Source organism: Hippoglossus stenolepis, chromosome 8 (genome assembly GCF_022539355.2).
Source record: "Hippoglossus stenolepis isolate QCI-W04-F060 chromosome 8, HSTE1.2, whole genome shotgun sequence".
NCBI classification, from domain to species: Eukaryota; Metazoa; Chordata; class Actinopteri; order Pleuronectiformes; family Pleuronectidae; genus Hippoglossus; species Hippoglossus stenolepis.
The window spans coordinates 15,210,198-15,228,081 of record NC_061490.1 but is presented as its reverse complement, the minus strand read 5'-3'; the positions used below and the strand labels follow the sequence as shown (position 1 = coordinate 15,228,081).

Here is a 17,884-nt window from a genome sequence, read left to right as displayed (position 1 = left end):
TTTACTGATGTGACTCATAAGGGACACACTGGTGGTGTAAGCAGTGGTGCAACGTAACTTTATAAAGGGCTGGAAGACATGGCCAAAAATTATATCAACATCAACATTTAAATATCTGTCAATAATGACAATAATCACGTTATTACTACGTTTAAGTTTAAAGACTTATTTTGCTCTTGAGTAAAGGTTTTGGTTTTAAACTCTTCTTTATGAGCAGAGAATGACAAAAACATTTTACAAAGGTAGAACATTTTGTGTTAAACTTCTTCACTGTGCTACATAATGCATATCGATATATATATTCAATCTTTGTTATATTACTATTAATAAGTGACTTAGTTACCAGACCTGCACGCTGCTTTCTCATGTTGACAGTTTTGACTGGATCTACTTCCACTCTGCTCAAATTAGAGGCTTATTCAGCTTGTATGTGAATTATTTACACACTTGTGCATCATAAGAATTGAAGGCATTTATAAATGTTGGGTTTTGTGTGTGAGCAGAGGAAGAATAGCTGATCCGGACTTGAGCCACTGCCGGTTGATGATTAACAGACATAACAGATACAAAATAAGTTATTCCTAAAATATGCTTAACTATTCTTTACTTGGGATAATAGTTTTTTAATGTTTATACCAGAAATATTTGATGAATAATTTAGCAAGGATGCACGCCACAACTTCCAGGAGAATTTCTTTAGGACAAAAACAAAGATTTTCCACGGAATTCAATAATGAAATCTACATGAAGACATGCTCCTGTCTGAGTGAAGCATTATCAGCTGTAATGTGAAAAAGAGACAGGGAGTGGCACAGATAACAGCTTTATATCGACTCAATCAACACACCCTCTATTGGCTGTAGCACTGTGGCTGTCGGGAGTGAAAACAATATCTATTATGTCTGACATCTATATTCTGTGTTGGCTCCTCGGTGTCAAAGAGGATCTAAACAGAGCCTTCAAATCAGGACTTTGTGTACAAAGGCTCGACAAAGAGGCTTAATATAAGCCTGAGGTCGGCTGTCAGCAGCACCAGCACATTGTTAATGGGTTGGAAAACCACCAGTTGGTATTTTGTGAGTAACCCATCTACCGATGTACACAAATGCCCCGAGAGACCCTGCATCCCATCACATGCTCATTCAACTAGTAAACACGGGATTTTCCTTCTGCAGAGCACTTCTGTGTGGGTGAGCGACGCAGCGGCTGAGAGCAGGGAGAGTTATTACGGTAATAGTGGGATTATACAGCTTTTTCGGCTGTGGTTTTTCAGGACTTTGTATTCGGGTTGTGGCCTCATCCTCAGGGACCTGCTGCTCTGTATTACAGCGCTGATCTGATCTTTGCTGACAGACGATTGGGTGACGTTAAATCCTTGTTAAGTGCTGGAGTGGGACCAGGGTCAGGAGGAGGGGAGTGCTGGATGGAGGGATGGAGGGATGGAAGGATGGAAGGATGGAGGGAGTGTTGTGCTCTGGCTGGCTGCAGATTGGCAGGGTGATGTTGATGGCTGCAGATGGGAGCAGTGAGAGTTGACCTCCTTCTTTTCGTCTTTTGCTTGATGTAAAACAATCTTTCAGAAGGTCAGACGGAGTACAGAAAAAAAAGGCTGAGCAACACGTAAAATGCTGAGCAACACAAACCGAATTTGAACAAAGTTTGTGACGACCTCAGATAACGTAGTTATGGTTTACTGCCCAACAACCAAGTTCCTGCCACGTAGAGGCTGCTGGGAAACGACAGCCTGCTCAGTTCTTAATTACAGTGCATAAATCAATAGATGTATTTATCCAGGGGACAGATGTGCTGTAGAGTAACGATCTCTTTTTTTGGAAGGACCTGTTCACTTCACACCTTGAAGCTGCTCAGTGCAAACACCAGTCGGATCTGATGGTCACTTCTGTGTGACACTGACCTCTGACAGATTTTACTGAGACTCTTTCAACAGCTGAATTTGGAGCACAACAGTAATGGATATATTGGCCGATTATATATTTTAAAAGATGGCAATGATTCTTAAGATGTCGTTATCAAACCCTTATAAAAAAGAAATGAACAGTTTACCATCAATTTTCTATTATAATTAACTATAAATAAAACACTAAAACAACTATATCTAGAGAACTTATTTGAAGAAATTAAGAACTTTTCTGTTTTCCTATTTTGTAAAATAAAAGTTTTTATAATGGCGAACATAAGCGCAGATACTGATGCAGGCTCATATTGGCTCTAGTTAAAACGGAACGAAGGTGTAAGGAAAGCAGTAATGCTAATTTGATTTGTGTCTAAAATGAAGAGTAGTAACATGTCACATAATTAATGTGTTTAAATGAATTCACTTGATACAATTTTTTTAAATATTTTAGTTTAAATTGAGCATCATTTCCAAAATATGCTCCCAGAGAGAATTAATCTATATATGGATCATATGTATACTATCATAATCTAGAATTTAAAATATAACAGTAACCAAGCATCTTGTACTTTTGCCTCAGGTCTCCTCATGGAGAAGTTTGAGAGAAAGTTGTGAAACCAGGTAGACTTGTTTTGAACTGACACTTTAATATGCAGTGGCCTTGCTTCAGGAGTTTATTATACAATCAAGTCAAGAGGGTCTATTGAAGCTGCGCTGCCACAAAGAGCTCCACAGAGTAAGGTGAAGAAGGCCAAGTATACCCATACAAACATACTGTCAGCTCAGTACACGATGTTCCGAGGGTATTTCTGCCACAGTCACGTTGGATTTAGTATTTAGTTTATAACTCTTCTCAAACATCATGCAGCTCGAGCGCCAATGATTCTCAGACCGATACTGAATGAAATTCTGAGAAGTGGGACCTCACATTCAGATCTACCGCAGAGGTCCAGAGATCATAGGGAATAAATCTGCGACTCAGTCTCTCAGGAAAAAAAACAACTGTATCCTTTTCCCCCTCTCCAGCATTAGAAAGTCATTCATTCCATCCCTGCGCCAGGTCTTTGAGCTGACGGGGCTTAAAACGAGGGATTGGCAGCGCAGGCAGGAGCGGCTCCTAAGAGCTTTGCACAGACAGATAACCACCTCATCATCACCATCACCATCCACCTCATGCACCACCAAGCACATGACCTCTCAGACTATTAGAAAAGTGATTTGGATCAATATCCTGCTTGGACGAGTGACACTTGTCTGTCAGACACGTGTCCCGTACCAAAGAGCTGCAGCACAGAATTTGATTGCTCTGAAAACAACAAACACCATCTCACATTGCCAGCGTCAGGCCAAGGCAGGAGCTGGAATAAGTTGCTTGGTGACAGTTGCTATGCCACCATTGGTTTCAGTCTGAGTTTCTCTAATGTCTGGAGTCATGGAGTTTGTACTGTGGTTAAGTTTGGGCTTCTGGCCAAGATCTAGGGATCATCTGACAGTGAGTGAGTCGGTCGGCTCAGACTGAAATATATCAACAAATATGAGGTGGATTAACATGAACGTTTGTCTGGAGTCTGGAGCATGAATCCAAAACTCTGTGTGTTGTATGTGCCCAAAAAAATTGTCAATTTGACAAAAACTAAAAGTCTCTTGGGGTTTTATGGCAGTAAGTTGAATGTGTTTTGTTTCTGGAAGACAGATGACACCTTTTTCCAGTATTTCCTGAACTGTCATAAACCCACTATTTAATTATATTTTATTACTCAATAACCAAATTGCTTGTTAGTTGCAGGCCTTCTGAGCATGTGAACACGCTGATGTTAGCATTTATCTCAAACCAGTCCTGTGCCAGATTACCCAAACAGAACCAATAGCCTAGAAATGGCATTCAGTTTAAATTCACACTGCTGCCACAGAGAAACAGCAGGTGTCGGCATAATGGCCACACTGTCCCCATCACTGTGCACACGCTGACAGGGAGCAGCGCTGCAACTGTTATATGCATTAGGGACAAGTTCAACATCCCAGCGACCCAGTTATTACACAACAAAGTTGCTTAACAAATCCCACAGAGTGGCGATCATACATACAACAACAACAATTACTCCCCCTTTATGTAAAGACATGCATTGTATTAGAGCTCAGTAAATCTGAGCACTAATCATGCATGAATTCAGGGACACCCACACACACTCAGAGACAGACACACGCACAGCAACACGCAAAACACCCACATACATAACTCCCACGCTGCAGCTTTGTGTTTAAGGGCATATCATCTAAAATAACAGACTGAGTGATGCTGCTTCACTAGACATCACTCAGGTCATGACATAATAAACTGACGGTAAAGCACAATAATTCTGGTAAAACACAGCTGCCTTTGTTTGTCCTCGTCCTATCAGAACGCTTCAGGTCCGGGTGACACACTCACAATGTCGACAGCCATAAACTACAGTAGATTACTTTGAATGAGTGGCTGTGTACATATTCTCTCCATAACACCCATCCTCTGTGTCACCTAAACATGTCTCAGAGCAACAGAAATCCTCTGACCCAAAGAAATATGACTCTAGATGGACACTGAGGTACAGCATGTGGATATCTGCTGAGGGAGCATTACTGACACACAAACACCTCTCATATGTTGTATTTATTCACAAATCTAATATGATCTTTCAAGAAAAATAAAAAATGTCAGTAACAAACATAACACACTTTCATTTTGAATGTAATTTATTACATAGAATACAGTCAATATCTTTAAATAAATATGAAGACGCTCGAGTCAAGAACCTCACAAGTAAAGTCATTAAAAACTGTTGTTGAAAACGTGCAGCAGTTGTTGAATGTGTAGTCATGCTGGAACCAGACTGCAGACAAAGCCCAGAGAGGCTGAAGACAAACATGTAGAAGAAGTGTGTGTGTGTGTGTGTGTGTGTGTGTGTGTGTGTGTGTGTGTGTGTGTGTTTCATCTTTATCTGAAGTGTATTCACTGGACTGTGTGGGAGATGGTGGTCTGGAAGGCGAATGTGATGTGTTTTCGTGCATGGTCGAGGTAGGGGTCTGCGAAGGTGTGCGTGTCACCAGAGAAGTGTCTCCACTGCATCAGCTCGGACATGCTGAGATGCTTCGGCGCCGCCACCCCTCCACGGTCAGCTAGACGACCGAGCTGGCAGCGCCTGTCATAGACCGGGTCCTCTTCCTCTACGGCTGCTGAGCATGAAGACAAAGGTGAGTCAAAGGGAGGTCAACTGGTGTCAGTGTGTGTGTGGGGCGTGTTTATGAGCCTACCCTGGACTGATCCGTCCATGCTGCAGCTGCAGTTCAGCAGGTCGTGAGTTAGGGACGGCGTGTCCGTCAGGCTGAAAAGATCTCGCAGTTCATTGCTGGAGAAGCTGGTGTGTTCAGCGCCTTTACCCAGGTCGACCACAGTCCCAGAAAGCCCCTGCTTGGAGACCTGTCTCTGGAATATACGCTCCTCAATAGTTCCTGTGAGGAAGTAACACAAACCCACGTAGAACTGTGACTCAGTCTGATTCATTGATGTGTGACTCATTTTGTGAGTCATTGTGTCCTGACCTGCAGTGAGGAGACGATAGATGTGCACAGTCTTCTTCTGTCCATCTCGCCAAACTCGAGCCATGGCCTAGACACAGAACAGAAGGTAATGTTGTGGTGGAGAACACACTTGCTCACAGTGCCCTCTGGTGGACAAGGATGTAGGTCAGTGTGTTACTGTACAGTCAGTGGGGAATTCTACACCTGCACATAGGTTCATTTTGTCTGAGCTGATGGAAGAAAGAAAATTCCTGTATTCACAACGACTTTAAACATACATAATAAAGACATTAACACATTATAAAAGTAACAGATTATAATTTTTAGTCAAGATTGACACTGGATGTCTTTTGTACACAATAACTTATAGATAAAAAATAGTGGCCTTTGTCAAAAGTGGATGGTCAAAATGTTTCACTTATTTCTTAAAGCGGAACACTGAAAAGAACAACACTTCACTTTCTAATTGGTAGTCTATAGGTGATGCACATACTTGATACTTTAAATATTGGCATACATGTATTTGTTTTTCACACAGACTGATAATGAGCAACTGTTTCCTTAAAAGGTCATGTCCGGCAGATGGTTGAACAGCAGTTTAACTTTTAAATTGGTATTAAAATCCTATATCTACAAATCATAAAATCCAGTGATTGAAACAAGTCCACTTGGAAGGGGGCCCAGATAGTTTCAGTTTCCAGAGTGAACCAGATTAGGTGTGAAAGTACCATGAACGTGGGTGTGTGCGCGGCCTCTTACTACCCTGTAGCCATTGTAGTTAGTCAAAGAAAACAGTGCTGCAGACTTTGAACTCTGTTGGCACGTCCGTGTGTGTCTTACCTGAATATCGTTGGCAGGGTTCCAGTCAATATCATAGAGCACCAGATGGGAAGCACCGATCAGATTAAGTCCCACACCTCCTGCTTTGGAGCTCAGCAGAAACACAAAGCTCTGAGAATAGGAGCTGTTGAAACTGTCGACCAGTCGCTGCCTCTTGTTGGTAGGTGTGTGTCCGTCTAGTCGGCAGAAGGTGTAGCCCATGTGCACACAAAAGTCCTGGAGCAAGTCAAGTGTTTGAGTGTAGTTGGACACTACGACCACCCTGCAAGGACACGGATACACTGTCAAACCTGCAGATGTAGAGTTTATACAGCTGAAAGTGTACTCATGTAAATGTAAACACCGGACACAGACACACACACGCACACACACCTGTCTGAAGTGCTGAGCTGTCTGATGGCAGTCAACAGGTCCGACAGAACGAGGAGTTTTCCTGAATCGGTCGTGTTCAATCCTCCTGACGAGTAGGATTCTGGGAAGAGATCTACCAATCCGTCATATACTGAACTCTCCTCTGATCCGTGGTCAGCTCTCTTCTGAAAACAGGACAACAAAAGGGGCTTTCAGTCAAGACTGGGATTCAGCCAAATATCCAGGGACACAGCTAAATACTACACTTTAACATCAAAACTCTAAAGACTCGAGAGTTTAATAAATAACTACAACATAAAACAAATCAGCTACATTCCCTACAGTGTGAGACTAGTGCCACTCCCTGACAGCCAATAAAATATGACCTTGACGGTGGAGTAGAGCAGGCTGGGGTGGTTACACAGCTTCTTCAGTGCAGTGATGCAGGCCAGGTGTGTGTGAGTTTGCGTGGAGCCCTGAAGACAGGCTCTGAAGACTCGATGGCACAGGAGATGCCTGTAAAGCTCTAGCTGCAGAGGGGATGGGTCACAGAACAGCGTCCAGTCGAGGCGGGGGGGCAGGTACCTATTGATGATCTCCTGCGTCCGTCTCAGGATGAACGTGCCGGTCAGGCGAGACAGCTCAGCTGCTCGCTCTTCACCCAAAACTCGCTCCTCCTGTTGGCAGAGAAAGGCAAGTTGACTTCAGATGAAGTTTTCTCGTTACAAGAGGTGTAGATTCACAGACAACAGACAGGGGGCGTTTTACCTCCGTGCAGGAGGGTTGTCTGGAGTGAAGAATTGGCTCCTCATACACTTTCCTGTAACCCATCGATGACCCGAGAATCCCTGGGTTTACAAACTCTATAAGAGCATAAAACTCCTGCAGGTCGTTCTGTACTGGAGTGCCTTCAAAACACAAAGACAATTCGTTATAAAACCTTCACAAGAGGTCCTCCAATCTCAGAAACAACCCAGTGTGTACCTGTTAGTATGACCCTGCGGCTACAGCTGAGGCTACTGAGAGCAGAGGACGTTTTGATGGTGCTGTTCTTTAATCTGTGACCCTCATCGCAAATGACAAGACCAAACTCCACTTTTTGTACCTGAGAACCCAAGGAAAATAAAATACATGTTGCAACTGGTGTATTTGAGTCATTCGTGTTTTAAAGTAAAATCAGTTGTGATCATACCTGCTCTTGGCAGCGCAGCAGCATCTCATAGCTGATCACCAGAACGCTGTGCAGAGGAGACAACACAAACTGCTCGATCCTGTGATCCTGTCAAGAAAGAATTGATGACTTAATACATGTTTAATACATGATTAAGGGGAATGATTGAATGAGACACTTTGATAACTAATTGCTTTATAAAAAGCCATTAATGGTGCCATATGCAAGTTTTCTCTGCTGCCAAATGTCATTTCCTACCAAGAGCTACAGCAATGTTTGCATTTACTCACATCAGTAGATTAAAAGAAGTGACAGAAATAAAAGCAACACAACAGTTAACATTGGCTTTACTCGCCACAGAATCTCAAGGAGAACCCCTGTCCCTCCTCCCCCTCACCTGATCCACTGTGAAAACACTGATCCTCTCGCGGCCCAGCCACTTGTTAAACTCCGCACCCCAGTTCTGCACAAGGCTGCCAGGTGTAACCACAAGGACACGCTTAGTAACTGGCTTCCCACCATACGGCCCCTGCTTCAGCAGTGTCCAGGACAGTGCCACGCTCTGCAGGGTCTTCCCCAGTCCCATCTCATCGGCCAGGATGGCACCGTTGCGACCCACAGCTCTGAAATACACACACAGCAAACACATCGATATGATTTACTAGGAATCCAGATTATAGCTGTGATTAAACTCCTGTGAGGCAGAAACTGAATAATTTAGAGGTTATTCAAACAGTATTGAGAACATTTTATCACCTCATGCCCATGACACACTCATAGAGGAAGAGCAGGCCGTCTCTCTGGTGAGGTCTCAGGTGAGCGGTCAGGTGTGGGTCAAGCACAACATCCACTACAGGAAGTCCTGACTTGTTATTAGACCACTGGTGGTTGGGGGAGGGACGAGGCATCACCAGTGCACCTGAGGATGTACAGTATATACAAAATATCCTAAATAATTCATTCATCCAGGAAAACCTCTATTCGAAGAAGTTACGTTTCTTATTTCATCTCCATACCTGGAGCTTGGGCGTCATGGCGAGGTCTCGATGTTTGCTCTGGTTTAGTTCCTGGATGCTCGGCTCTTCCTGCCAGGGTTGGAGGGCAGAAAGGTTTGGATGCAAAGCGACGAGGAGGGGGTGGAGCCGACGTTGTTTGTGGCTCCTCACTCTCTATTTGGACCTCTTGGAAACAGCGTCCCTTGGAAAAGGACTCTGCAGAAATGATCCCCATCACCTCCACCTCCTTCCCACCAACCATCAGGGTCTCTCCATCAGAAAGAGCGGCCAACTCTGACACCTTGTAGCCAGTACCTACACACAAACATGGATAAACATACAACAAAAGAAATTATATACATTGTGAATAATATTCCACAGTAAAACAGCTTAAGCTTTAGAGTAATATTGAGGTTGTGCCCAAAATCACCACACTCTTCTTTACTATAAAGTGTCCTCAAAAATTCCTACAATGGAAGAGGAAGGTATGCAAAATGGCATTTACTCTACTACTGTACCACAAGATCTAGTATTAAGATTTGTGCACAAGCTGCAGACAACTTGGAGCTGCAGCTAAACTTGTGATATACATTGATTATACAAAGACAAAATGTCTCACCTTTACCGATGTCTTTTCCTTCCATGTCTTTAAGAGTGACTGAGCGTCCTCTCGTCACCAGGACTGCATCACCCTCCCAGCGCTTATGTTTCTTCTTACTGGCCTTACACCACATCACACTGAAGTAACGCGCTCCATCATGACTGCAGGCAGAGTCTGACCCTGCAGGGGGCTGTGGGGTCTGAGGAGAGCCAGGACTCAACGGAGGAGAACCACTCACCCCTGTAGCAAAGAGAAATACAACAGAACTGACTCAGACACAATACTGACCAGCAGAGGTCCCTGTTGCACTGAGACTACACATGATACCAGACCTTCACACCAGGTTTAACGACCACATTTACACACCTGAAACCTGGTCATCCCATGTTCAAATAAGAAAGCAGCAAACAAATGATGTTTGATTTAGTTATCATGAGATCCATGGTAACTTACCTCTTAAATGACATAAAAAAATAAAAAGTAGAAGAACAATACTTTCCCCAAGACTGATTGGCCATTTTATCCCCGTAATGGATATACATGTATGAAGATTAGATAAATCCTGATCCACACCTAATTTCACTAAGCTACTTGCGCCTGACTATTTCAGATCTTTGCATCATTTCACCAAAATGTTAGAAAACACCTTCTTGCAATGTTGAGGAAAGTGAAAACAAAAACCTGGATCCACCCCTTTGATCAAATCCTCAAAGTTAATGAATTCTTCTTCGGCCCATACCCCACCCTTCCACCAAGTTTCAAGAATATAAGTTCAAGAGTTTTTGCGTGATCCTGCATGATAGAAAAACAAACAGCTGGACAAACAGCCATGAAAACATAACCTCCTTGCTAAATGTAAAGATGCTCCACAAATCAGCTGAAATCAGGGAGAGGGACGTTGGACATGTAATAAACACAGGACCAGAACAACACTGACCTTGTTTTTTTTAATAGAAATGAGCAAACATGTGGACAAACTGTAAAATAGACTGACAACACTCATATACCAACAATACAATACAATCAATGCTGTACTTACATACTTAATAACAATTACGTCACAAAACCACAGCTCCCTTCTTTTGTTCACTCAACTGGCCAGACAGAATTTCTGACAGACCCTGATGCACTGAATTTGTCATTATTAGCATAATATTTTAAGGCCTTTGAAAGTTTAACTTGTGCTTCAGTCATTGTACCTGCTCTAAAATGCCTAATAGGTTTATCACATCTGATTTCTACAGATGTCATATTAGGTGGACTTTTTATTTACAAATAATTAACAGGGCACTAAAAGATCTCCCTTATATGATAGTGACTATAAATCTTCAGACAATCTTGGATAAAGATCATAAATGCTATGCTAACATTTTTGTATTTTACGTGTTGGTGGCTGAACATACCCGCAAGGTACACATCTGTCACGACTACAAATATTCCCTTCCAACATCTGGACTCTAACATTTATTGGACCTGTTTTGGCCCATCACAGTGTTTGTAAAATGAGTATCTACACGTTTTGTTACCTCCGCTGTCAAAAAGTGCAGGAATGACGATAAACTATGAACCTTGGCGAGCAACATGAGGAATGATGGCAACACGAGTCTGCCTTGTCCTGCAGTATCACACAGGATTCGGTGTCTGTACGAGGCACTATACGTTTCCACAGAAAATTCAAATTCCGAAACAGCTCTCACTAAACTAATGAGCTAATCAGGGACTCGCCGGGGCATCTCTCTTTCTGACATTGCTCACAAATGTGTGTGTTCGTGCTTGTTATAGAGGAATCGACAGCCCATGTCTCAGTCGAGCAGCCTTTAGTTTCTCCACTTTGATCTTGGCTCTCAGAAGTTCCTCCTCCAGATCCTGCTTCCTCTTCAGCCCCTCTCGTTTCTCCTCCAGGAACACGGCAACCTTCCTGTGATTGGCCAACACAAGCTCATGCTCCTCTTTGGCCAGCTGCAGGGGGCGAAACCTGTCGGGCTCGTGGTGGGGGTAAATGTCGTTTTGGTAGAGGTCGTGGCGTAAGGGCAGCGGCGAGGGGGAGAGGGGGAGGTTAACGGAGGAGGACGTAGGAGACAGGGATGCTTCGTAATCTTGCACGCTGTCCAAGTCCTGCTCCCCGTCCAAGTCCTGCTCCCTGTCCAAGTCCTGCTCCTGGCCTCCATCCAGCCCTGGCCCTGTGTGCGTGGAGAGAATGGGGAGTTCTGGCGGTGGCTTAACATCCTCTTCAGGGTCCAGCTGGACCACCTCATGGGGGATACTTGGGACAGCTGCTGAGTAATCCTGGAGTTCAGCCAGAGAGGAGCTGCTGCCAGGATGTTCGAGGGAAGAGTTGTGCTTGCTGTATATTAATCTACAAATTGAGAGAAGGATAAAAAAAAAAATTGAACGGACACCACAGGGTTTACACTACATCTAATCAATGTCTCTATTTTTACATGAAGTGCATGGAGAGCTCCCTAAATGCACACTAGATTAATCAATAACAGGATTCATTTATTAATCAGAGTAGACAGGAGGGAATTAAGCGATTTGCCAAAGTAATAACAACAAATCTTTTCTAGCTGCAGCCTCACAGATGCCAACAATCTCCTTCCTTTTCTTTTTGTTACACATTATTATAGCTTAAGATTTTGTGTCACACTGGGTAACCAAGTTCAAACAAAGTTAGTATTTGTCTCAAAATCAAACAATTAATGATTAACTTCAAATCCCATTGACAGATTAATCAATACCTGACTAGTGCCGAGTATTTTGTGTGAGAAACTACTGACCAGCTGCAGGTAAATGACAGAACATGCTGTGTTTTCCCGCTAAGCCTGACCATGAACAGTGTGTAATCTGATTGGGTTTGGGAAGAGCGAGTCCTGCCCCTCCCTCCTCTCCTCTCACAGTTGAATCTGTGTCTCAAACTACAAACTGTTTAGGAGCAACGGCTGGATGTCTGCGCTCACTAAAGTCTCTCCTGACGTTTGTGTCATCCCTTCAGTTCTTTATTGAAATGTGTTGCGTTTGTTTAAATAATATCTCACTGTACCTGCGCAGTGCCTGGTCCTTTTCATGGATGGGCACGTGGTGAAACAGGTGAGGGATCATCTCCATGATTCTCCTGGTTGGCTCAGAGATGCTGGCTCTGTACTCCGGCTGGGCGTGTCTCCGCTGCATCACTTCCTGCTTGGCCGACTCCTTCAGCCTCTTGTAGAGGGTCCTGAGGCCCTGGGCCGTGCGATGGGGTCTGTCCCCTCCTAAGGCGTTGTACTGTTCGGCCACGGTGTCCCAGCACTTGTTCTTGTCCACAATGACTGCGTGCTTGTTGGTGTGCTCCTCCAGGATGCGGATGTGGGGACGCACCAGCTTCAACAGGTCCAGTTTCTCAGAGAGGGTGAAGTTGGAGGAGCGAGCTTTGCCCACCATGCTGGACAGAAACACAGAGCTCGATGCCATCTTATAGCATAGCGGACCAAGTCAGGCTTTACGGCTGTCGCCCCTCTGTAGCCCCACTCGATAATATGGCTCCTTACGACTCCCACCTGTCTTTTTCTTTTTGTCCCTACTGCTGGATCCTCTCAGTCCACAGTGATACAGCTACCACTGGTCTAACTCCCATACCTGCCTCATGTACCTCCTCTTCTTCTCTGAATCAAACCTAAGCTATGTCTAACATGTGCATGGAATCAGACACTACTCCTGGCTCCCCTCTCAGCTACGTTGCACAACAAAAAACAGCCTGTGCTGCACACAATAAGAATCAGGCTTAACTAGGCCAGCCTCGTTTAGGCCCCCGCCTACCACGGAGGGCTTTGGATGAATTCCTCCCAGCTTAGGCTGACGTAGCTAAGCCGCTTAAGCCCAGCCCGACCTACTTACAGCTCGGTCTCTGTAAACCCCAAACCAAGCACAGCACAGAGCAGAGCACAGAGCAGAGCTGCCTCCACATTATTACACATGCACATCTGCAGCGGCTCTGCACAAAAGGGGGAAACGGTCTCCACAGAGTGTGGAGCAGGTTATCAGGGGCCAGGAGACTGCTTTCCACAAGTGAGCGACGCTTTGAAATAGCGCTGGCTTAACTAACTGAGTGGGGGAGGGGTCTGGGAGCGCGCTGCGCATGCCCGCAGACAAACACGGTGGAGAGTGGATGTAAACAATGAGTCTGGACTCTGCGTTAAAAACACCGATGCGTATAATCGAAACATGTGTGCGGGGCGAAAGAGCCGAACCTGCACCGAGCCGCACGCACAGTGTGTGTGTGTGTGCGCGCGGATGGTGCAGACACGGAGGCAGGGAGCGGTGCCGCTCTGATCCCGAGCACAGTCTTAATCTCACCGCCGCTGCCACCACACCAACCCGCCAATTTACATGATGCCGGACCTGCTGTCACCCAGCCCCAGCTTTAACATCTATCCAGTGTGTGTGTGTGTGTGTCATTGTGTGTTTGTCATTATAACAAACACACAGTCCAGCACGGAGCAAGAAGAAGAGCGCTGTCTTCCAGGTTCACGTTTTTGTTGTGTAAAAGGAAAAAAAGAACACGTGTCTTTAAGTGCCTACACACCGCTGCGCAATCATCGTGCACTTATCTGTTGAAGGCAACAAGGACAGGCTGTGCTGTTGTGACCATGGTTAATAGAAGAGAATCACTGTGTGACAATAAGAAACAACATGTGCTGAGAACCAGGCTGGAGCTTTGTGTTGAACCTGTCAGACCCGCTCAGGAAACAGCTTCTACTACTAAGAAGTCTGGATTCATGCACCGTTTTCTTGACTGAAATCTATTTACAAATCAAACATCATATAGATGCAGAGATAATATTATCAGAGGTATGAGTCATAATAATTAGCATCGGAACAGGAAATGCATTTTCCATGATTCCATAAATTTCCCCACATCTCTTGATATTATTGTCAGTCAAGTAAATATTCACATTGGTCGTTTTTGAAGATACATTCTTATTTCTAGTATTTTGCAGTGATTTGCATCTATCCACACAGCTTCCTTACGTTTGATTCTTTTTTTGTAGGTAATGTGTAGTGAGGCATGCACTGGACTCTTGATCAAAAATGGATTTCATTTTTATTTTTGCATGTTGGATCAGCTGCATGATATCCTTATATTGTCAGTTCACATTATATATATATATTTTTTCCAGTTGTGATGTTTCAATGAGAATCAATGAGGTATCAGTTTGGGCTGTAAATATGAAATCTCTCTCTCTCTTTTTTCCTCCCTCTCTCTCAACGACCATTATATCAGGTATTTAAGGCACAGAAATGTAATTATTTCATTTGTACATTTCTTTCACAGTGATTTTTGCCTGAGGCAGATTTGTAACAAAAGTATGCTCAATAAAACTTAGAGGTTTTGATTGCTGTATGCAAGTGCCCTTTTTTTCATTATCATGTTTTTTTTTTCTGTGCAGCATTCATATCAATAAAGTGTTCTTGTTGCATCATAATCTGCACATTACTATTCAGCAAGTAATGTTCCAGCCATAAATCTCTGCTTCTTACCTGCTGTTCTCTTGTCTTCTGCATAGTCTGTGCTGCCAGTGTCAGGATATTCCGTGTTGTCGTCATTTTCCTTACTTTCCGTCGCACTGAGAACGAGAGCCAGAGCCCTGGACAAGGCCGGAGCAGCCGGTGCAGCTTTGGGCTGGACGTCACACCTTGTCTTACTCGGAGCTGGTGCTGATAGACTTCTCTGGACCTGCATGATGGGGCAAAGAGAATTTGTAATCTGGGGAGTTTCAAACAATGCTGGATGATCTAGGAAGATGATGGAAATCAAGTGAATACTGGGGGATCAGACTCCAGGTAATCGATGTGAATAATTTACCTTTTCCAGTGCATTGCCTAATCCAAGTTTAGGGGCCAGGGGCTTGGATTGAGTGACAGGACCTGAGGTAGAGGCCCCAGGAGGCATAAATCGAGGCTTTTTCCCTGCATTACCAAAGAGCTGGCTGGGTGCTGCCGAGCGCCTCATTCTTCTACCAGCAATCCACAATAATGAATCTAGTTAAGACATAAAACAATAACATTAAATCCTAACCAGCATATTATCATACCAGCTAATTAAGTGGCCTGGGAAAACCCAAAGATCTTAAAAGAGGCAATTTAGGAAACAATCAGTACAATTAGCCAATGCATAGGGTAGAGTGATGTTTCACTGTTTATTGTTCAAAGCCACCTGTTTCAGCGTTTCCCCTGAAATAAATTAAGGGAAGATGCTTTTGACTATAACAGAAAGAGGATTTTTGCTGGCGTATAAACCTGTTGTAACTAAAATGAGCAAAAGAGAGTATAAAGACATGGATTTGATAACTTACCTAATCAGTAATTAGTTTGGTTTAAATTGTGGACTCAATGATCTATATCAGAATAACAAATAAAAATAAACAAATGACAAAATACAGAACCAAAATATAGAAATACCATCATCACATTCAGAGAGTACAAGTTCAGAGATTAAAAAACACATTTGTTTGAGTGTTTCCAAGAACAAGTGTCTCAGTTGAGGCCCATCTGATCACATGTTTTGAGTCAATTAATTGAAACATCTATTTATACATAATTCCTCAGCAGAGCATGAAAGGTGTTTTGGTAGCCAAACACACGAGGCTTGCATTCGTCCATCTTGGAGTTTGAGCTGAACGCTGATGATGGATTGTGGGTCGTGGTGGTGGATCCTGATCGTGGTGGCAGCTGATCGTAGACTATGATTACATCAAGGCTGCTTGACATACAACACGCCGACTCACATATTCTACCATTTCTGACAATAACTCCTCAATTCACTTGTCATCGCGGCTCCCTTCATCTCCATCAGACATTTTCTTATGTATAAATACTTGCTGCATCTATTACTGCTCTCTCTGAGGTTTCTATGTTTTCCCCTGTTATTAGGGTTTGGGATTGTTGATTGAATTGATTGATTTATTGCATCATCATGTGCCACCTGCAGCTTTTTCACTTTTACATTGACTATAGCTCCACTACAGTAGTTTGCTGTGGTTTAAGTGAACTACACTTGGCTCTAAAACGTGTTGCTTTTAACATCTGGACACAGAAAATGTTGTGCAAACACTTTACAGTACTGATGCACATAAATCCTTCCTAATGTTGAGTCCCACATATTTTACTTTTCTCACTGATCACTTCATTTAGGACTTGGGCTGCCACATAAGACAAAGATCTAATCGAGGTCTCTTTACGCTTTAAACGTCTTTCCCACGCGCACACATCCAGCTCCGTGGCTACATGAAGCTGTTGTATCATGTAGCAGGTTAGCATGATAGCTAACTGGCTCGCGGCAGTCCCTCGCTGTGTTGGCGCTGTTGTTGTGTCATGGAGGACAAAGTGAGACAACGTGTGATAGTTACCGACACGAGCCAAACGCTTGAAGAAGACATTCAAAGTCTCAGACTCTCACTTTATTCCACGTTCACTCGTTCACTCACGTCTCGATCCTTCAACTCCACATCCTGTTCCGTTTCTCCCGCGGAATGATTCAAAGCACACCGATTGGCTACTCCCACCAGGGTGGGCGCGGTCAAGAGGAGCGAGGTGCGCTCGGTATTTGATTGGACTCGAGTTTGCCGCGCACTTCCTCATCTGATTTCACGCCTCCCGCCGGTCCCCGGGTTATAAATCGAGCACACCCAGAATCCTCAAGACAGCTGACCTCACCTCGCCCCTTTAACTGGTGACGTCACACATAGAAGAACTCTTTGCAAAATGTAGAAGTTGTTGTTATTGTTTCAAAAATTATTAATAATAATTAATACAACTGTTGAGGTATTTAATAGTTTCTTTAAGGAGGAGTGATTTCAGAATTATCTTATTTCCTCTCTTTAACATTAAAAAAAAATTGTTATTTCAAATAATGTCTTAAGTTTCTCAATATGATGAGGAAGTTTCTCAATATTTTATTTTATTTTATTACAGGTTGCCTATTAAGAACTGGTTTAGGACAACAGATTAAGATGAGCCTATATATCCAACTCTGGCTCATGTCTGTTAATCAATGATCACTGTCTCTGTCAACTAAAATAAATATAAAATAATTAAGTGGGTAGTGTCTCAAAACTATATTAGTTTAAAAAAAACAATATTTTGAGGAGGATCCTCTTTATTTTAATATAGTAAGTCATTATTTAGAGGTTTTCATATAGTCAAACTGAAGATTAAGATTTAGAAACCCATCATGAGCATAAAAAGATAGTATGCATTGTTATACAATACATTATTCTGCACAATCATTAATGCTTCAAATTCAGTTATCAGTAGTAATAATAGATCTATAATAAAAAACACAATAATAAAATATTGATGGGACTTGCATAATGAGTGCTTTTACTTTTGAGTGCATTTTGCAGACCTTGCACTTATAATGCATTTATTTTGGTGAATGCATGATGCATATATGATGCAGGTGTTCGAGTCATTTTACATTG

The 17,884-nt window shown here is 43.2% G+C and overlaps 1 protein-coding gene across 5 annotated transcripts; it reads right to left on the bottom strand.

Annotated features, from left to right (window-relative positions):
- Positions 1–4,668: 4,668 nt before the first annotated feature.
- rad54b (RAD54 homolog B) lies at positions 4,669–16,950 on the bottom strand. 5 transcript variants are annotated; one of them, XM_035164725.2, is made up of 16 exons: positions 16,889–16,950; positions 15,268–15,443; positions 14,943–15,138; positions 9,447–9,668; positions 8,849–9,142; positions 8,589–8,751; positions 8,230–8,455; positions 7,854–7,940; positions 7,646–7,766; positions 7,430–7,569; positions 7,048–7,338; positions 6,683–6,846; positions 6,311–6,572; positions 5,492–5,558; positions 5,204–5,401; positions 4,669–5,125 (listed from the first exon to the last, which is right to left on the bottom strand). In XM_035164725.2, exons 2-16 carry the CDS (start codon positions 15,412–15,414, stop codon positions 4,902–4,904), a joined length of 2,802 nt encoding a protein of 933 aa, XP_035020616.2. In that variant the 5' UTR covers positions 15,415–15,443; positions 16,889–16,950; the 3' UTR covers positions 4,669–4,901. The 5 variants fall into 5 exon arrangements, with proteins under 5 accessions (XP_035020616.2, XP_035020615.2, XP_047197016.1 ...); XM_035164724.2 differs by having other exon boundaries at positions 16,811–16,921; XM_047341060.1 differs by having other exon boundaries at positions 4,669–5,122; positions 16,811–16,921.
- Between the last annotated feature and the right edge of the window lie 934 nt (positions 16,951–17,884).